Here is a 22,146-nt window from a genome sequence, read left to right as displayed (position 1 = left end):
AGTTATGGCCAGGACAAGCTCATTTATGGCCATTTTTGACCTTTGAACTCAAAGTGTGACCTTGACCTTGGAGATATCGACGTAATTATTTCGCGTGACACAACGTCCCATGATTGTGAACAAATGTGCCAAATGATTTTAAAATCTCACAATGAATGACATAGTTATGGCCAGGACAAGCTCATTTATGGCCATTTTTGACCTTTAAACTCAAAGTGTGACCTTGACCTTGGAGATATCGACGTAATTATTTCGCGTGACACACCGTCCAATGATGGTGAACAAATGTGCCAAATGATTTTAAAATCTGACAATGAACGACATAGTTATGGCCCGGACAAGCTTGTTCCGCCCGCCCGCCAGCCAGCCCGCCCGCATTCGCCAATCTAATAACCAGTTTTTTCCTTCGGAAAACCTGGTTAAAAATGTATTGAAACATTTAGCTCAATTAACTATTAAAGTTTGAGCATGGTTAAACCAGAAGTGGATTTAAAACAAAAATGTTTGGGACTACATATTCTTTAATAGAAAAACAGACAAAGAACCATAATTCTGCCAAAACTCATCTCAGCCCAAACTCCTTGTTTCAAATATGAAAGTTTGAACAAGATCCACCCAGTGGATAAAGAGAAGTTGAAAACACAATACTCTAGGACAACATATTCTTTAGTGGAAAAATGGACATAATTCTGCCTAATATTGTCGGAGCCCAAATTCTTATCTTTCCAATCATCTTTACAATCATGTCTTTCAACTAAAAACTTTTGAGCTCAATCCAGTTATTACAGAGGATATCTCAACACAAGCGTCAGGATGTGTGTATGTGGATACAGTAAGGATGGACAAGTAAATTGTCTGCCACTCAGTGGAGGCATCAAAAAAAGCTTCCTACTGACACTCGTACCTTTCTGTCTGCCAAAGAACACGCACAGTCTTGTGATGCCATTGTTATCAAGAAGAGCCCTCTTCACGGAGTTCTCAAGATCATTGAGGAGGTGAACTACCTTGTCCTGTATGATCTCTTGTAGTGTCTGCAGCTCCTGGTCATACGTTACCTGCATTAATTTAATTAAGTTAAAACCTATCAATTTAAGCCGGATTGCAGCGAAAAAATATGTTTCCTGGGTTAAGCCAGTACTTGGTGTCTTTGGGGGAGATCTAAAGAACACTCCCACAGTGGGGACCAGCATAATATAGAGGCCTTTGCTTATGAGTGATGCCCTATTTTTCTATGTAATTAAAACTGAAACCAAACAAAACAACAGTGATGATATTTTTTTTAATTCCACTTCCAAGCATAAAAGGAAAACATACATTAAAATCCATAAAAGAAATTTGATTCAGCATAGTTTATAAAGTTTCAGTGAACACAATAGCCAGAGATGCCTCTGGACTAAATCTGCAAGTATAAAGTTACAATTCGAAGTGTACTGAACACTGCCCACAATCAGAACAAAGTTTTAACCAGTGCTGCAGAATTTAGTCTTCCTAGCAACCTATATGACAGAAAAGAAATATAATTTGTCCCTTAACACGAAGACAATTGTACACTTAACAAACTGTGAAATATTTTATCACCAGGGTTCTTGTCAGTTAGGGCAACCTGCCATGCCAGAGACTTCCATCAATTCATGGAGCACAAACTTACAAAGTAGACCAGTTAAGGCAACCTGCCATGCCAGTGACTTCCATCAATTCATGGAGTACAGACTTACAAAGTAGACCAGTTAAGGCAACCTGCCATGCCAGTGACTTCCATCAATTCATGGATCACAGACTTACAAAGTAGACCAGTTAAGGCAACTTGCCATGCGACTTCCATCAATTCATGGAGTACAGACTTACAAAGTTGACCAGTTAGGGCAACCTGCCATGCCAGTGACTTCCATCAATTCATGGATCACAGACTTACAAAGTAGACCAGTTAAGGCAACTTGCCATGCGACTTCCATCAATTCATGGAGTACAGACTTACAAAGTAGACCAGTTAGGGCAACCTGCCATGCCAGAGACTTCCATCAATTCATGGAGCACAAACTTACAAAGTAGACCAGTTAAGGCAACCTGCCATGCCAGTGACTTCCATCAATTCATGGATCACAGACTTACAAAGTAGACCAGTTAAGGCAACTTGCCATGCGACTTCCATCAATTCATGGAGTACAGACTTACAAAGTAGACCAGTTAAGGCAACCTGCCATGCCAGTGACTTCCATCAATTCATGGAGCACAGACTTACAAAGTAGACCAGTTAAGGCAACCTGCCATGCCAGTGACTTCCATCAATTCATGGAGCACAGACTTACAAAGTAGACCAGTAAGGACAACCTACCATGGAGTACAGACTTACAAAGTTGACCAGTTAGGGCAACCTGCCATGCCAGTTACTTCCATCAATTCATGGATCACAGACTTACAAAGTAGACCAGTTAGGGCAACCTGCCATGCCAGAGACTTCCATCAATTCATGGAGCACAGACTTACAAAGTAGACCAGTTAAGGCAACCTGCCATGCCAGTGACTTCCATCAATTCATGGAGCACAGACTTAGAAAGTAGACCAGTTAGGGCAACCTGCCATGCCAGTGACTTCCATCAATTCATGGATCACAGACTTACAAAGTAGGCTGTGTCCTCCTTATCCTCCTGGTCCTCTGCCTCGCCCAACTGCATCATCTCCAGGACCCTGCAATAGAAAACACTTTCTGCCTAAACTAGATATTCCCTAAGCAGAGACTCCCTTTAAAAACAAGAGATGTGTTTGTCAGAAACACAATGCCCCCAATTGCGCTGCTTTGAAGCCATAAATTTGTCCTTTGACCTTGAAGAATGACCTTGACCTTTCACCACTCAAAATGTCCAGCTCCATGAGATACACATGCATGCCAAATATCAAGTTGCTATCTTCAATATTGCAAAAGTTATGAAGAAGGTTAAAGTTTTGGTTAAAGTTTTTGAATTTGTTTTTTTTACCTTTGACCTTGAAGGGTGATCTTGACCTTGACCTTTCACCATACAAAATGTGCAGCTCCATGAGATACACATGCATGCCAAATAACAAGTTGCTATCTTGAATTTAGCAAAAGTTATGACCAAGATTAAAGTTTTGGTTAAAGTTTTGGGACACACACACACACATACAATGACAGACAGGCCAACAACAATATACCCCCGATTTTTCGATCCGGGGGCATAAAAATACAATAACTGCACAAAGGGTCTTTCATGATATGCCCTGGTTTTCCAAGGACTGGGATCATATGATTTAAATGAAAGTATGCACACCAACATACCTGAGTGCTGACTCTGCAAGGAGGGCAATGTTTTCTGCAAACGCTGCTCGTACCACAGCCGACCCATCCTGGACCAGAGGGGACTGAAACACAGCAGAAAATTGGTGCTTTAAGAAAACATTCTTAAAAGCATATGCTCAAAGTGTCATCACTGCTTAGCCTGTGCAGTCCATACAGGCTTATCATGGACGACAATTTCCACCTTATCTGTTTTTTGTCAAGAAGAGGGTCTTCCTTTAAACAAAAAATACAATTAAAGCAGTGCGGGCTGCACACGCTAATCTAGGATAACAATTAACACAAAAGCATCAAACCCCCTTTTCAAAGAGCGACGCTATGTTCAAATTCTAAACACTGCACTTTCCCTTTATAAGCTGCACTGAATTATAGGATGTGTTTACTTATCTCTATCATTGTTACATTTTGTCCACATATAAGGCGCACTGAAGTATAAGACGCACATAAACTACTTTTATACCACCAAAATAGGGTGTCAACAAAGACTCATATTGTCTTAATTCCCCCTTTTTCATTAAAATGCATTTTTCTACACATCTCCAAAGCAATTTGATATTTCATCTTTTCAGTATTTAAGTGGCAGGGGTCTTTGTAAGATTTTTAATCAGGAGTCCTTCTACTCCTTACTTGAAAAAAGTAGGAGTGAAAAACAAAATGGTAGGAGTCCAAAAAGAAGTCCATTTGAATATTGCACGCATCTTCAAAACTTAGCAAAAAATTTGAATTAAATAAAGAATGCATATAGATATGTGTACAAACATGTTTAAATAAGCGTATCCAAGAACCCTATGTGGGATATTCTTTTTTATTCATTTCCAAAATATTATGTGAACATCATGGGTACTTTAGGGGCAAAGTATATATTGAACCTCATGAAGACTGATTTCTACCAAGGGCACAGGAAAACCTGTGTTACTATTTTTAGACCCATTAACAAATTATAGCAGGATCATGATATATTTATTTCCAATATCATGGCAAATAAAAATAATGTATTTTATTTTATGCTTTCCGGTGGTTTATAGAGAAAAAAAACTGATATTTCACTGTTTGGAACAGTGAAAAATAACAGTGAAAAATATCAATATTTTTGACTGTTTTACTGTAAAATGACATCAATTTATCGACAAAATGACATCATTATTCCAGCAAAATTTCCCATTAAAACGCTTTTATAATATAAATAAACGGTGAAAAAAGCATAAAATAAAAAGAAAAATTGTTGGATTTGATGGAATATTGATTTTAATTCACTCATGATAATAAAAAAATATAATTTTCTATGATCACTCGTGAAATAAAATCGATATTCCATCGAATCCAACAAATATCCTCTATACATTCATTTGAAGTACTATTAAAACTTATATACTTTTTAATACTCATGCATGATAGAGGTAACGTTTGCATGATATATGGACTGTCAGAAATCAACAAAAGATAAAGACATACAACTGCTCTGCTTAAAATAAAGTGTATTCTAACTTACCAGTTTCGGAAAAATGTATTCTTGGAAGACATTGACATCACTGAAATGTAAATAAAGAAAACAATTAGAAGAGGATGTTCAGATCAAACCAAACTAGAAATGGTGCGGCAGAGGCCGACGCGTTTCCCCACGCGGCATGTTTGACCCAGGGGCGCCCCAGGGTTGGTAATGGAGCCATGCATAGTTGAGATTGACTGTATTGTCATAAGAGAAGTTCATTATCAATTAGAAGTGAATCAGTGTAGAAATGAAGAAGTTATAGTAAAAGACAATTTTGGGTGGGTGTGGCCTATTATGGGCGGAGCGCCTCAGGGTTGGTAATGGGGCCATACATAGTTGAGATTGACTGTATTGTCTTAAGAAATGTTCAGTAAAAATTTGAAGTAAATCGGTGTAGAAATGAAGAAATAATAGTAAAAGGCAATTTTGGGTGGGCGTGGCCTATGTGGGCGGGACACTCCAGGGTTGGTAATGGTGCCATGCATAGTTGAGATTGACTGTATTGTCATAAAAGAGGTTCAGTATCAATTTGAAGTGAATCAGTGTAGAAATGAAGAAATTATAGTAAAAGGCAATTTTGGGTGGGCGTGGGCGTGGCCTTTGTGGGCGGGGCGCCCCAGGGTTGGTTATGGGGCCATGCATAGTTGAGATTTACTGTATTGTCATAAGAGAGATTACCGGTAAGTATCAATTTGAAGTGAATCGGTGTAGAAATGAAGAAATTATAGTAAAAGGCAATTTTGCGTGGGCGTGGCTTATGTGGGCGTGGCCTATGTGGGCGGGGCGCCCGAGGGTTGGTAATGGGGCCATGCATAGCTGAGATTGACCGTATTGTCATAAGAGAGGTTCAGTATCAATTTGAAGTGAATCAGTGTAGAAATGAAGAAATTATAGTTAAAGGCAATTTTGGGTGGGCGTGGCCTATGTGGGCGTGGCTTATGTGGGCGGGGTGTGTAATGGGGCCATGTATAGCTGAGACTGACCGTATTGTCATAAGAGAGGTTCAGTATCAATTTGAAGTGAATCGGTGTAGAAATGAAGAAATTATAGTAAAAGGCAATTTTGGGTGGGCGTGGCCTATGTGGCCGGGGCGCCCCAGGGTTGGTAATGGGGCCATGCATAGTTGAGATTGACCGTATTGTCATAAGAGAGGCTCAGTATCAATTTGAAGTAAATCGGTGCAGAAATGAAGAAGTTAATGTAAAATAACAAAAAAAATGAGTGAAAATCTCTGACCCGGCCCCGCCCCAACCCCCATAACTTTTGACCCAGGGGCCAGATCAAAATTCGGTCACTGTCACCGTCGCACATATGCTCATAGCTACCATGTATGTAAGTTTCAAGGTTCTAGTGCTAATAGTGTAGGAGGAGCAGGTGGCCAGGACGGACGGACAGACGCACATCACCACAATATCCCCACTTTTTCTCTGAAAAACGTGGGGATAAAAACACAAACGTTCAACTCAATATAATAATATAACACAATACAACATAAAGAACATATTCATTGTGAACAGTTTTCACATAACAAAAAAACATTATTTAGAACAAGAGATGTGTTTGTCAGAAACACAATGCCCCCTTCTGCGCTGCTTTGAAGCCATATATTTGACCTTTGACCTTGAAGGATGACCTTGATCTTTCATCACTCAAAATGTGCGGCTCCATGAGATACACATGCATGCCAAATATCAAGTTGCTATCTGAAGCGACATAGAAGTTATGAGCATTTTTCGAAACCTAAATGCGAAACCTAAATGCAAAGTGACGGAAAGACAGACAGACGGACAGACGGACGGTCCGATCAGTATATGCCCTCCTTCGGGGGTATAAAAGAATGTCCTCAACCTCTCAAATGAGCAGGACAATTTATAAGCACCAAATCAAAGCCTGAAGTAATCGATCAGTAAACATATGTCAACAAAGCAAAAAGTTCAACAGTCATTTATTGATATTTTCAGTCAAACAGGTTCATAAAGGCACAATATAGAAAAATCCAACATCTTATAAATCACCTGGGTCTAAGATGTAAAAAGGATTATTTAAATTAGTGTTTGAATTAATGTTTTTATACTGTAAGTGTACCTTCAAATAAGTATTAACTGAACAATTAAGGCAGAGGTTAAAACAAAACAATGAAAATGTTGATAATTTTCACTCTCATTTTTCACTGTTTTAAGCAGTGAATTAACAATTATTAAAGAGTTATACTTCACTACAAACAATGGAAAGCATACATTAAATTTTCATATAATTGCAACATGAACAACAAGAGCTAAAGCTAATCTTTTTTCATTACACATTTTTTAAAAAGGGACGTGATTCTAAGTAATTATAAACAAACCACCCACCTCCTGGGTACATTCTGCAGGTCCTTAACACATCTGGTGACACTATGAAGCATCTCTGCCCTCACTCGAGCCTCACTGTCACCTGCCATGTGCATCTGAGACAAAAACTGTCACAATTAGTGTAATAACACCACAGAAAATGATAATGATAACATAATCACTAAAATAGACTATCATAAAAACATCAAAATGCTTAAGACTCTAACCAGAAATCCCAAGGAATGAGTAAACTCTGAGAAAATTGCGCAAAAATGTGATTTTTAAAGTGTTCATATGCTTTTTCTTTAATTTGACCTTATGGCCTAGTTTTTGACCCCATATGACCCACTTTGGAACTGGACAGAGATATAATTCAGCCAAATGTTGAATCAATTTTCATGAAGATTGTAAAATAAATGCACTGTCTAAGAGTGCTCATAAGCCGCTCCTTTAATTTTATCTGGCGATTTCTTTTTTACCCCACACCACCCAGATTTGAACTTGGTCAAAATATTAGGTAGACAAATGCTCTGACCAAGATTTACAAAAATTAGGCTATAAAAGTAGCCTTTACAGTGTTCACAAGATTTGTCTTAAATTGTAGAAAGTTACCTTGTTAATGACCCTATATGTACTCTGTCTTAAATTGCCCAATATAAAAACAATCAACAAAAGGCAATCACAAAAGTTAACCATGAGAATGATATGCTCAGGTGAGCTAAGTAAAAGATGTGTATGATATCAATGAAATAGATAATGAGAAAAACATATTAGACAACAACAATATTGAAAACATCTTGTAATATGTACATTGGAAATAAAGTGCCATTTATATTTATCAAAATCATGGTGGCAGTTGATTAATTTTTTTCAAATTTCAATGTGCACAGTTGCGTGTGGTTGCACTGGGTATATTATGGCTGCAGTTGCTATACAAAACGGAGATAGTTTTTACACAAGTAATATGGCAATTTATTAACCCACTATCCCAAAACATGTGACATAAACAATCATACTGGAAAAATGTTGTTCTCCTTCTTTGTTTTGGCTGCAAACACATACACAAGGATTCAGCATTTTACATAGAATTGATCCATATACCAAACATACAACAATGCCCACATATTTTTTTCCTCTAGTGATCTGATATTAATATGATTTTCTTTCCATATGATTAATCACCCAAAATAAATTCTTAAATATTTGAACAGTTAAGGTAATTTCTTGGTTACATTTTGTAATTTCAGACAAGGTGGCATTGGTATAATATCCTGTTTCGACTGTTGGATGCTATTTTGCCTTTAAATTCAGTACACTTCACCTTCTCCAAATCATTGTTGTTATCTGTTCTTATTTTGCTTATAAATTTCATTGAATTCAAATATGTATAAATTGTATAACAATTTAGTAAATATTTTAACATAAATTGACACGTGACATTACTTTGTTAATTAATTCATGAATTAAAGACAATTCAGATACGTATAAATCTAAACAAACTTCCTGTTCTGTTTTGATTTTGACAATCTGAACTTACAACATAGGGCACAATTCTGTCAAGGATGATATCAGCCGTAACAAACTTGGAGAGCTTCGTGAGTAGTTGCAGAGCCACTAGTTTAGAGTTGCAAAACTGGAAAACAACAGGAAGTTATATTTAAATATTGTATTCTTTGAGGGATATCAAGCAGCATATGTGTAACAACTAAAAATACTATTGCAAGAACATACTAGAAAAGTGTCACAGGCACTAATGTCCCCACAATTTTTTTGGACATATTCAATTCCACTATATTCTACAGTAGACAATAAGACAAAGGGCAGTAATTCAGCTAAAACTGGTCCTTGTAAAACATTCCTGTCTCTACAAATTAAGCTCATTGAACTAAGAAAGTTTAAGCGAGATTCACTAATAGTTGAAGACACGTTAATAACAAAAATGTTTAGGGTTAATTATTCCATAGTGGAACAAGGGACAAAATTGTCACAAAACCAGGTTTTCAGTTGAAAAAAAGTCTGATAAAGGGAGACAATTTAAAATGTGTATTGTTAACCCCCTTGTGTCAAATTGACCTTGATTTCAATTAGAAAACAAGGGCTGTTTGTAAAACATGCATGCCCCCCATATGGGCTGTCAGTTGTAGTGGAATCCATTGTGTGAATACGTTTTTTGTCTTTGTGACCTTGACCTTTGACCTAGTGACCTGAAAATCAATAGGGGTCATCTGCCTGACAAGATCAATCTACCTATGAAGTTTCATGATCCTAGGCCTAATTATTCTTAAGTTATCATCCGGAAACCATTTTACTGTTTCGAGTCACTGTGACCTTGACCTTTGACCTAGTGACCTGAAAATTGATATGGGTCATCTGCCAGTCATGATCAATATACCTATTAAGTTTCATGATCCAAGGCGTAAGCATTCTTGAGTTATCATCCGGAAACCATTTTACTGTTTCGAGTCACTGTGACCTTGACCTTTGACCTAGTGACCTGAAAATCAACAGGGGTCATTTGCCAGTCATGATTAATGTACTTATGAAGTTTCATGATCATAGGCCTAAGCGTTCTTGAGTTATCATCCGGAAACCATTTTCCTATTTCAAGTCACTGTGACCTTGACCTTTGACCTAGTGACCTGAAAGCAATAGGGGTCATCTGCCAGTCATAATCAATGTACCTATGAAGTTTCATGATCCTTGGCCTAAGCGTTCTTGAGTTATCATCCTTTCATAGTTACATAGTTGTTTCAAAATCAATCTTTTTTTAGTTGTGGCGACCTTGACCTTGGAGATATTGACGTAATTCTTTTGTGCGACACACCGTCCAATAATGGTGAACAAATGTGCCAAATGATTTTAAAATGTCACAATGAATGACATAGTAATGGCCCAGACAAGCTCATTTATGGCCATTTTTGACCTTCAAACTCAAATTGTGACCTTGACCTTGGAGATATTGACGTGATTCTTTCACGCGACATACCATCTAATGATGGTGAACAAATGAGCCAAATGATTTTAAAATCTCACAATGAATCACAAAGAAATGGCGCAGACAAGCTCATTTATGGCCATTTTTTACCTTCAAACTCAAATTGTGACCTTGACCTTGGAGATATCGACGTAATTCTTTCGCCCAACACACCGTCTAATAATGGTGAACAAATGTGCCAAATAATTTTAAAATCTGACAATGAACGACAGAGTTATGGCCCGGACAAGCATGTTCCGCCCGCCCACCAGCCCGCCGACATTCGCCAATCTAATAACCAGTTTTTTTCTTCGAAAAACCTGGTTAAAAACATAACAAGGGACAAAATTGTCACAAAACCAGGTTTTCATTGTGAAAAAAAAATCTGATAAAGGAAGAAAACTCAAACTGACCTTTTGAAATGAACAAAAAAAATTAACCCCCTTTGTAAGTTTTTTTGTTTTTTTTAAATCTATTTTTAGTCGTGGCGACCTTGACATTAGAGATATTGACGTGATTCTTTCGTGCGACACACCGTCCCATGATGGTGAACAAATGTGCCAAATGATTTTAAAATCTCACAATAAATGACATAGTTATGGCCAGGACAAGCTAATTTATGGCCATTGTTGACCTTTGAACTCAAAGTGTGACCTTGACCTTGGAGATATCGACGTAATTATTTCGCGCGACACACCGTCCAATGATGGTGAACAAATGTGCCAAATGATTTTAAAATCTGACAATGAACGACATAGTTATGGCCCGGACAAGCTTTTTCCGCCCGCCAGCCAGCCAGCCCGCCCGCCGACATTCGCCAATCTAATAACCAGTTTTTTTCTTCGAAAAACCTGGTTAAAAACATAAAAACCGCAATTATTCTGCCAAACCTCGTATAAGCCATTGTTTCTTGCCTTCAGCTAATTTGCTTATTAAGGTCATTTAATAGCAAGAAACACCCAGTAAATATTTTTTTAGAGGTGTATAAATGTAACATTTTGGGTCTATATATTCTAAAAATCTATGAACAGACAAAGCGCCATATTTCTGCCAAAACTTGCCCTAGCAAAATTTCATTTCTTCATGATCATCTACATGTTCAAAAGACTGAACAATTAAGCAAAATCCAAGAGGAGTTGAAAAACATTTTTTTTTAAACATACATGTTGACATAATTCTGCCAAATTTCACCACAAAATTTCATTTTTTGAGATCATATACATGTACACACCGCACCCGAAGTTAAAGATAAGTTAAAAACACAAGCTAATTTGTAATGTACAAATGTACAAAGTACAAACAGTCAAGTGCAATTCATAACAAGAGCACCGCATAACGGGTGCCACGCTTGGCTGCGAAAGCTTGTCAGAATATTTATTTTTTAGAGGTCACAGTGACCTTGACCTTTGACCTAGTGACCCAACAAGAGATGTGTTTTTCAGAAACACAATGCCCCCTACTGCGCCGCATTGAAATAAAATGTATATTTATCATTTGGCAGGTATAGAAATCATCTCCCTTTAAAGGTTATTACTTCCCTTGAATTTTGTCCAATCCAACCAGGGGATAGGGGGGGTGGGGAGGGTCTCACAGTCAATTATGACCATGTCAGACATCACTGACAACCAAGGCCTGTGGTTTAAAAGAGATCATAGCCAGAGTTGATCATGTATCTATGGACATAAGTCCACAGGTATGTAATGAACATCAAAGAAATTATAATTATATCATTTAAAAAAAAAACTTTGACAAATTAATCATTTGGGTTATAAATAATCAAAATAATAAATCTGTACAGTAACTGTGAAAAGAACTTTAATTCCTGGTAAGGAAATATATAATATGAGATTTATAATTATATAAATTACTTCCCTTGAAAATAATTGTCTGTAACAAATCTCTATTTTTAGTAGCAAATAATTAAAAGCCACTACTGTGACTGTAGATTCACCACTCAAAATGTGCAGCTCCATGAGATACACATGCATGCCAAATATATAAAGTGGCTATGTTCAACATTGAATAATTTTCTCCCTTTTTAATGCTTATAACTTCCCTTAGATCTGTATTTTTTACCCTAAACCGTAAAGGATGACCTTGACCTTTTACCACAATGTGTTTGTCAGAAACACAATGCCGTCTACTGCGCCGCTTTGATTTATTTAACAAAAATATATACGTGGGCAGGTCAGATAACTATGTCCATTTAAAGCTTATTAATTCCCTTGACTTTGTTTTTTCGACCCTAGAACTTAAAGGAATATATTCACCTTGAAATTTTACCTCTAAAAATGTGCACCTCCATGAGATACACATGCATGCCAAATATCAAGGTGCTATCTTCAATATTTAAAAAGTTATGGCCAATGTTAAGGTTTTAGCACGACGCCTACGGCGGACGGCGGACGGCAGACGACGAGCTGACTATGACAATAGCTAGGGTTTTCTCCGAAAACAGCCTCGCTAAAAAGAGCTTTCTTATCAATTTTGATTTGATTAAACAGAGTATCAGCTTTGATTTTAGTGTTATAGTTTTCTTATTGATACAGACTTTACGTGCTTATATCTACAATCATTAAGTATGTTAAAACATTATGTGTCGTAATATGTGTTTCTCACAATATGGCCTTACAAAATAAATGTGCATACTTCAAAAGGTATGTCCAAAATTAAAAGACCTCCGGAAAACACTGCGTATGTCAAAGTGGTAGTAGTTCACATACCTTGGCCTGTCTTGAGCTGGATCCAACAAGGGAGATGATAAGGACCAGTACATTGTTGTTCTCGGGGCGGGAAGGGTCTATCTTTAGATTCTCAATGATCATCTCAAGGTCTTTTGTCACCCTGCGAGAGAGAAGTGGAATAGTTCAAACATTCTTGGAAGGAAATGGGACAGTACAGAACAGTATAGAACTAGACACAGTGAGAAAGATAATGGTCAAAATTGTATTAGAGGTATAATGGTTTGGTCCAGAATAATTACGAACAAGAGTGCCAAACTGTCACAAGATACGCCCGTTTAATGTTTTTGGACAACTTGATAACTTTACCATGACCCATATTTGAACTTGACCTACATATCATCTAGACACAACTTCTGACCAAATTTGGTGAAGATTGGATGAAAACTACTTCAATTAGAGAGCGGACACCATGCTAAATGCTTGAAATGCACTAAGTGACCTCGTGACCTAGTTTTTGACCGGGCATGACCCAAATTTAAACTTGACCTAAATATCATTTAGACACAACTTCTAACCAAATTTGGTGAAGATCGGATGAATAATACTTCAATTAGTGAGCGGACACCATGCTAAATCCTTGAAATGCACTAAGTGACCCCGTGACCTAGGTTTTTATTAGGCATGACAAATATTCAAACTTGACCTAGATATTGTCTAGATACAACTTCTGACCAAGTTTGGTGAAGATCGGATGAAAACTACTTCAATCAGAGAGCGGACACCATGCTAAATCCTTGAAATGCACTAAGTGACCCCGTGACCTAGTTTTTGACCCGGCATGACCCATATTCAAACTTGACCAAGATATTGTCTAGATACAACTTCTGAAAATTTTTGGTGAAGATCGGATTAAAACTATTTGAATTAGAGAGCTGACACTGCTGTGGACGCCGCCCGCCCGTCGCCTGCCCGCCGCCCGCCTGTCTAGGGTGAAACTATAATACGTCCCGTTTATAAAAATGGGCGTATAAAAAGGTTTGAAAAATTAAATTGGCATTCATATGGGTAATTGAAGATTAAAAGATATACAAAATTAAATCTTTCAACAAAGTGAAAGATAATAATTAACTGCATCATCAAAAACCAATCAAACTTTGTCCAACATTAACACTTTAGAGCCTGTTTTGTGAATGAAATAAAACTTGGAAGGCTAACTCAAATCTAAACAAACCTGAATATCCGTTCATCCGGTGACAATATAGGCGTGGTAGCAAACCGCTGGATGTAGAGCTTCAAGAACGTGTAAAAGTAGTCCGGGAAAGTCTTCACACGCTGCTGAATGAGGTATTCCTCCGCCGACAGGCGATGACTAGGCTCTTTCTGCATCATGTGCCGAACTAGGTCCTGTGGAGTGTAAGAAATAGTTCCCTTAACACAGGCTGACAAGCAAACTCTGAAAAAAATTATACGAAGAGTAGGTATTTTAGTCATTAATTAGGCAGGAGTAGGGATTAGAAATCATATGTCTTGCTTGTAGGCATGCTCAAATGGCCTCAGTTTTGATAAAATTAAATGATTTGATTTCACTACAATATTATTTGTAATATAATATATTCTTAGGCTAAAGTTCAGAAAGACTTCTTGTGAATTAAATAATTATATACATTATGGTATGCTTAGTGCAAATGTAGAATACCTACTCAATTTGCTTCAGAGACACCACAGCCGATACAAACTTGAACTTTACAAATAATAACCTGTAGCAAATAACAAATCTTTTATACGTAACTGATTTCATTGGGGGTTTTGTCTTCCAATTGGAAAAATTTAATTTATTTTTTTAAGTTAGAGTGAAATGGTGATTGAGTTAATCCCATCACCACTATACTGATTAACAAATGTTTAATCCTTTCCCACTTAGAAGCAAAGTGAAAATGGCTATGTGCAAACAGCATAAAACCAGAACAGCCTGCAAGTAACTCACAGTCTGTTCAGGTTTTATGCTATTTGCTGCTCATCAGTATCTAATGGTTGGAAATGAAGCTATTAAAACTTGAATCAAGATAGAAAGGTCTTCAATTAAATATATATTTAAAGAACTACACATGTGTAAAAATACATATCTTAGTGGTGAAGGGTTATTGTAGAAAGCAGTCAAAGGCCTCCTGATCATTAGGCAGACACCCTATCCAGCCACACTATCCACTACAACACAGCAGCCTAATTCCACGACTAACAATCAAACCCTGGACCTATAATTGGATAGGCAGATACCCTATCCACTACAAAACTGCAACCTAATTCCAGGAGTGGCAACTAAAGCCTGGACCTATAATCAGATTAGCAGACATCCTATCCACTACAACACAGCAGCCTAATTCCATGACTAACAATCAAACCCTAGATCCATAATCAGATGAGCAAACACCTAACCATTCTATCCACTACAACACGGCAGCCTGATTCCACGTGTGGCAATCAAACCCTGGACCGATTATCGAATCCACAACAACATCAACAAAAGTTGTTTTCAGCACACCATAACATTTGGGTCCTCAATTCTCTCAATATACTTCAGAGGCATCATAGCCAGTACAGACTTAGACTTAACAAACTATAGTCGCAACCAAATACCAAATTAATATTAAACTTATTTCAAAGGGTTTTTGGCATTTGGTAGGTAGTTTTTAAGTTACCAATAAGAAGTAGACCAAATCCACAACAATGGAGACCACTATTGCTTGAACAATACCCTGACATTTGGGTCCTCAATTCTCTCCAGCACTTTCCAGGGGCTATACTCTCTGTTACGGTAGGCCAGAAGCTGGGAGAGGTCAAAAGGCGGTACACCATCGGTGAACAATTCCGCTATCACACATCTGAAAAAGCAAATGAGCCTTGTTCTGGGAAAACAGGGCTTAATGCAAGTGTGTAAAGTAATGTCCCAGAGTCTGCACAGGCTAATCAGGAAGGACACTTCTCCGTTTTATTGTATTTGACATTTTTCTGAAGTCTCTTCTTTGCACAAATCCAGTTTAGGCCATAAAAACTTGTCCTTGATTAGCCTTTGCAGACTGCACAGGCTAATCTGGGAGGACACTTTAAGCAAATGCATTTAGCTCAATTTTCCCAGAATAAAGCTCAAATAAAGTATGGTAAATTTAGTTTTCAAGATTAAATATAGTAGAATGAGCACTGAAGAAGACATTTTGAGATCTATCAATAAGAATTATTTTATCAGAGTAAATCCTTAAAACTATTTGATTTTAAACAAATTGAATTAATTCCTGACAAGTGTTGGATTAGGTTATAGATGCTCTGATAAGCAGTTATATTACAGAAAGATTGAAGAGAATGAGAACTAAACATGAGTTTATTCTTTTAATGTACTAAATAGTAAATCATTTATCGCAGTAAGACTTTAATAGTGAATCATTTTTCAGAGTGAGCATTAAATAGTTAATCATTTTTCAGCATTAGTCTTGAATAGTAAAGCACATGTGAGAGTAAATATTTAAGTATTTGGCAAAAAGATTCCTGAAAATTATCTTATTATTTAATTTGGAAAACAAGCTCCAAACAATGAGTGGAAATTACTGAATTTCATAAAATACACTACCCAGCAGAAAAGATATCCATGGCAGGGGTTAGGTCCCCTGTCTTGACCTCTCCAGAGGAGGTCAGGTCCACATTGTTTACTAGGTTACCCCCAGTTTCCGTGTTTCGGAACCCACTGTCGACAAAACGTTCCGGTGCGATGTAGCATGTCCGACGTCGAGAGGTGTCAAAGAAATATGAGAAATCTGATGGGTTGTCCTGCAAAACAGATGAGATAATTGCATAAGAAAAAATATTTTGTCAGCCTCATTTTGATTTGGTGGGGGGGGGGGGGGATAGCTTTACATTTTGCATTTGGGGAACTCTCATTTTTAGAAGATTTAAGTAATCATACTTCCATAAGAAAAAGGATTTTGCTACCCTCATTTTGTAGGGAAAAACAAATTTCCTTTATCATTCATGCCATACATTTTAAGAAGAATTAAAAACTCATATATTTAGATCAGTGTTAGCGGAAAACTGCATATGTAATTTGAAAGAATTTTGCAGTGTGTTCATTTTCATAATGTCAGAACTGTCAAAGGAAAAAGGCCCTAGCTGTATACAGACCTAATTAGCGAACTATCAAGCAGTAGTCTTCTAGCTGTATACAGACCTAATTAGCAAACTATCAAGCAGTAGTCTTCTAGCTGTATACAGACCTAATTAGCAAACTATCAAGCAGTAGTCTTCTAGCTGTATACAGACCTAATTAGCAAACTATCAAGCAGAAGTCTTCTAGCTATATACAGACCTAATTAGCAAACTATCAAGCAGTAGTCTTCTAGCTGTATACAGACCCAATAAGCAAACTATCATGCAGTAGTCTTCATAGCAAACTACTGTAAAACCATTAAATTTCGTGTGGTACGAATTTTCGTGGATTTCGTTGGTCTGCTGAACCACGAATTCAAGTACCAACGATTATTGATACATTTTTAATCCGAAATCAGTCTTTTCCGAATGTCATATCAGACATTTTCTTTTGTTGTCGGTTATCCGAGATTTTTGTTTTTTTAATAGTAGCTTCACTTCAGTAGGTCACATTACACCATATCTTGACTAATTAAAATATTTCCGAACTGAAAATTATGTTGTTGTTATTTTCCATCCATTGGACGTAAACTATATATGTTTGAACTAAGATCTTTATGATTACTTAGTCGATAACAACTACGATGTTAATGATTACTTAGTATTAATAACAAGTAGTGTGTTTATATAAAATATAATTCGCCATCGAGTGCATAAATAAAGCACTAAATTCGTGTGAGTTTTTCTTTTTTATCATGGTTAATGTACCTTTTATTCATCATGGTTAATAAATATAATACATGTTTGCAGATTTATCACATATGTCAATTAGTGTCAATTAAAGTTAAAAGAGACACAACAGTTTTCACATGTGTATTTTGGGGACCTTATTACTCAATTGTTACTGCTAGGGGACCGATTGCGCTGAGAATTGCAAATATTGTCAAAACAACATTGATGGCAATTAGCGAGCAGGGACCCACAAGTGCGCCGCTTTATCGCTCTTATCGACAATTATCGGCAACACTTTCATGCTTTAGTGCACATTAACCTCAAGTCTTGCTGTCAACACAGATTAGCAGATGATGCTTCGTTATTATTCTGGTTGTTTTAATAACAGTTTAATTATTATGACGGTCAGTCTTCCCCGAAAATTTGACATCCACGAAATTACGTGTCAACGAATTAGTTTTTTTTAATTAAACCACGAAATTTCATACCGACGAATTTCTATACGTTTACAGTATCAGGCAGTAGTCTTCAACTAGCAAACTATCAAGCAGTAGTCTTCAAACAAACTTTCAAGCAGTAGTCTTCATAGCAAACTATCATGCAGTAGTCTTCAAACAAACTATCATGCAGTAGTCTTCAAACAAACTATCATGAAGTAGTCTTCAACTAGCAAACTATCAAGCAGTAGTCTTCAAACAAACTATCATGCAGTAGTTTTCAATTAGCAAACTATCAAGCAGTAGTCTTCAAACAAACTATCATGCAGTAGTCTTCAATTAGCAAACTATCATGCAGTAGTCTTCATAGCAAACTATCATGCGGTAGTCTTCATAGCAAACTATCATGCAGTAGTCTTCATAGCAAACTATCATGCAGTAGTCTTCATAGCAAACTATCATGCGGTAGTCTTCAAACTATCATGCAGTAGTCTTCATAGCAAACTATCATGCAGTAGTCTTCATAGCAAACTATCATGCAGTAGTCTTCATAGCAAACTATCATGCAGTAGTCTTCAAACTATCATGCAGTAGTCTTCAAACTATCGTGCAGTAGTCTTCAAACTATCATGCAGTAGTCTTCAAACTATCATGCAATATTCTTCAAACTATCATGCAATGGTCTTCAAACTATCATGCAATAGTCTTCAAACTATCATGCAATAGTCTTCAAACTATCATGCAATAGTCTTCATAGCAAACTATCATGCAGTGGTCTTCATAGCAAACTATCATGCAGTAGTCTTCAAACTATCATGCAGTAGTCTTCAAACTATTATGCAGTAGTCTTCAAACGATCATGCAGTAGTCTTCAAAGGACTTACGTCAGGGAAGTATGTAGGTTTAAAGCTGGCGAAGTCTGTGAGAAGTACTTATGTCAGGTAGGTATGTAGGTTTAAAGCTGGCGAAGTCTGTGAGAAGGACTTACGTCAGGTAGGTATGTAGGTTTAAAGCTGGCGAAGTCTGTGAGAAGGACTTACGTCAGGTAGGCATGTAGGTTTAAAGCTGGCGAAGTCTGTGAGAAGGACTTACGTCAGGTAGGTATGTAGGTTTAAAGCTGGCGAAGTCTGTGAGAAGGACTTACGTCAGGTAGGTATGTAGGTTTAAAGCTGGCGAAGTCTGTGAGAAGGACTTACGTCAGGTAGGTATGTAGGTTTAAAGCTGGCGAAGTCAGTGAGAAGTACTTACGTCAGGGAGGTATGTAGGTTTAAAGCTGGCGAAGTCAGTGAGAAGTACTTACGTCAGGGAGGTATGTAGGTTTAAAGCTGGCAAAGTCAGTGAGAAGCAGCCAGTTCCAGCCTGTGATCATCACATTCTCTGACTTGATGTCCCCATGACACACCTGGGCAGAAAAAATATACATGAGCCTCATTCTGGGAAAACAGGGCTTAATGCATGTGCGTTAATAGTCATTCCAGAGTTTCCATTTAAAATAAGTCTCTTCTACATGAACATCCAGTTTATGAATGAGCAAAGAAACTCCATAAACATATGCAAGATAGAACAAGAGAAGTGTTTGTCAGAAACACTATGCCCCCCTATGGGCCGCTTTAAGGCCATATATTTGACCTTTGACCTTGAAGGATGACCTTCACCTTTCACCACTCAAAATGTGCAGCACCATGAGATACATATGCATGCCAAATATCAAGTTGCTATCTTCAATATTGCAAAAGTTATTGTAAACGTTTAACCAAGGTTAAAGTTTGAGACAAAATGACAGACAGACAGGCCAAAAACAATATACCCCCGATCATTCCATCCAGGGGCATAAAAATATGAACTACACATGACTACTTAATTGTTGAACAAACAAGGGCTGTTTGCAAAACACGCATGCCCCCTCCCCCTCATATGGGCAGTCAGTTGTAGTGGCAGCCATTGTGTGAATACGTTTTTTGTCACTGCGACCTTGACCTTTGACCTAGTGACCTGAACATCAATAGGGGTAATCTGCCAGTCATGATCAATGTACCTATGAAGTTTCATGATCCTAGGCCTAATTATTCTTGAGTTATCATCCGGAAACCATTTTACTGTTTTGAGTCACTGTGACCTTGACCTTTGACCTAGTGACCTAAAAATTATTAGGGATCATCTGCCAGTCATAATCAATGTACCTATGAAGTTTCATGATCCTAGGCATGAGCATTCTTGAGTTATCATCTGGAAACCATTTTTCTGTTTCGAGTCACTGTGACCTTGACCTTTGACCTAGTGACCTGATAATCAATAGGGGTCATTTTCCAGTCATTATCAATGTACCTATGAAGTTTCATGATCCTAGGTCTAAGTGCTCTTGAGTTATCATCCGGAAACCATCTGGTGGACGGACCGACGGACAGACAGACCGACGGACCGACCGACATGTGCAAAACAATATACCCCCTCTTCTTCAAAGGGGGGCATAAAAAAGGTAATTTAATGCTTAACCTACTATTTATATAATGCTTAAACTACAAATGAGTACTCAATGCTTGAACTATTACAGACTACCTTATGCTTGAACTATACAAGAGATGTGTTTGTCAGAAACACAATTCCCCCCAATGCGCCGCTTTAATACCATATATTTGACCTTTGACCTTGAAGGATGACCTTGACTCTTCACCACTCAAATGTGCAGCATCATGAGATGCACATGCATGCCAAATATCAAGTTGCTATCTTCAATATTGCAAAAGTTATGACCAAAGTTCAAGTTTGTGACACAATGTCAGACAGTCAGACAGACACATACAATGACAGACAGACGAGCAGGCCAAAAACAATATACCCCCGATCATTCGATCCGGGGGCATAAAAAAGACTACTTAATACTTGAATATTACATAAGACTACTTAATGCTTGAATACTACAAAATAATACTTAATGCTTGAATACTACAAAAGACTACTTAATGCTTGTGCTACAAATATTCTCCTGTATGCTTGATCGACAAAAGAATACTTCTTGAACAGCAAAAGATTACTTAATCGTGTCACACTCACGAGCAAAGAAAATCAGAACAGCCTACCAGTAACTCACCGGTTGTTAAGGTTTTATTCTGTTTGTTGCTCATCAGTAATCAGGTCTTTAAAACTAAAATCTATTAATATAGGTCTTAAATTGATTTTCTAAGTGACAACAAACACATAACAAAAGCACCGCATAACAGGTGCCAACGCTCGGCTGCGGGTGCAGTTTTGAATAAATGAAAGCTTGTCAGAAGAATATTAGAGGTCACTGTGACCTTGACCTTTGACTTAGTGACCCAAAAATGGGTGTGGCATGTAGAACGCATCAAGGTGCAGCTACATATGAAGTTTCAATGTTGTAGGTGGAAGCACTTTGATTTAAAAGCCAATGTTAAGGAAGCACAACGCGAACGACGAGCTGGCTATGACAATACCTCGGGTTTTCTCCGAAACAGCAGGACTAAAAATGCGTACCTAAGCAGTTAAGGGCTTTTTCTTTAACTACTAAAGACTTCTAAATACTGAATACCTTTAATTTATGGCACTGGTTCAGAGCACAAAGGAGCTGACACGCAATCCATTTTTTCTCTATCAAGTTGAGGAAAGGTCGGGTGCTGATGCGGTCATACAGACTGTCCTTCACGTATTGACGGAACAACAGTGCTGCCTTGTCTTGTTGCTTTGTAACAAAATATGGGAACATTTAAAGTAAAGTGCAAGTTGTACTGAACATTTTTTTGGAAAAAAGTGTCTTTTGTCTTATGAAGTCAGGTCTATTGACTAGGTACAGTACAATAATTGGGCCATTCTCCTGTTATATAATTTAATGAAATATTATAATTCTGGAGTAAACTGAACAGGGGTTCAATACCTTCCAAAAAAAAATATTGGAAAATTACTGGAACTGCTGTCTTAGAGTTACATGTTTTTGTTTAGTTGTTGTTGTTGTTTCTTCGCCCTTTTTCAACAGTATTTCAGTCATATGATGGCAATCAGTTGTCCATTCACACTTTCCCTGGGATACATGTAGCTGTTTTACCA

At 37.5% G+C, this 22,146-nt stretch overlaps 1 protein-coding gene across 4 annotated transcripts in view; it reads right to left on the bottom strand.

Annotated features, from left to right (window-relative positions):
- LOC127881212 (phosphoinositide 3-kinase regulatory subunit 4-like) overlaps positions 1-22,146 on the bottom strand; it is a 56,348-nt gene that overhangs the window by 27,153 nt on the left and 7,049 nt on the right. For all 4 annotated transcript variants that reach the window (XM_052428936.1, XM_052428935.1, XM_052428937.1 and 1 more), the window contains exons 5-16: positions 21,635-21,784; positions 19,388-19,489; positions 16,407-16,603; positions 15,540-15,666; positions 14,019-14,191; positions 12,827-12,947; positions 8,667-8,762; positions 7,151-7,245; positions 4,800-4,839; positions 3,293-3,375; positions 2,619-2,685; positions 905-1,055 (exon numbers count right to left, since the gene is read on the bottom strand). In XM_052428936.1, the coding sequence (XP_052284896.1) occupies positions 905-1,055; positions 2,619-2,685; positions 3,293-3,375; positions 4,800-4,839; positions 7,151-7,245; positions 8,667-8,762; positions 12,827-12,947; positions 14,019-14,191; positions 15,540-15,666; positions 16,407-16,603; positions 19,388-19,489; positions 21,635-21,784 (1,402 nt within the window). The remainder of the gene's footprint in view (positions 1-904; positions 1,056-2,618; positions 2,686-3,292; positions 3,376-4,799; positions 4,840-7,150; positions 7,246-8,666; positions 8,763-12,826; positions 12,948-14,018; positions 14,192-15,539; positions 15,667-16,406; positions 16,604-19,387; positions 19,490-21,634; positions 21,785-22,146) is intronic.

The sequence above is a fragment of the Dreissena polymorpha genome, chromosome 5, assembly GCF_020536995.1.
Source record: "Dreissena polymorpha isolate Duluth1 chromosome 5, UMN_Dpol_1.0, whole genome shotgun sequence".
NCBI lineage: Eukaryota > Metazoa > Mollusca > Bivalvia > Myida > Dreissenidae > Dreissena > Dreissena polymorpha.
The sequence above is the reverse complement of the archived record's forward strand: the minus strand, read 5'-3'. Positions and strand labels throughout refer to the sequence as shown.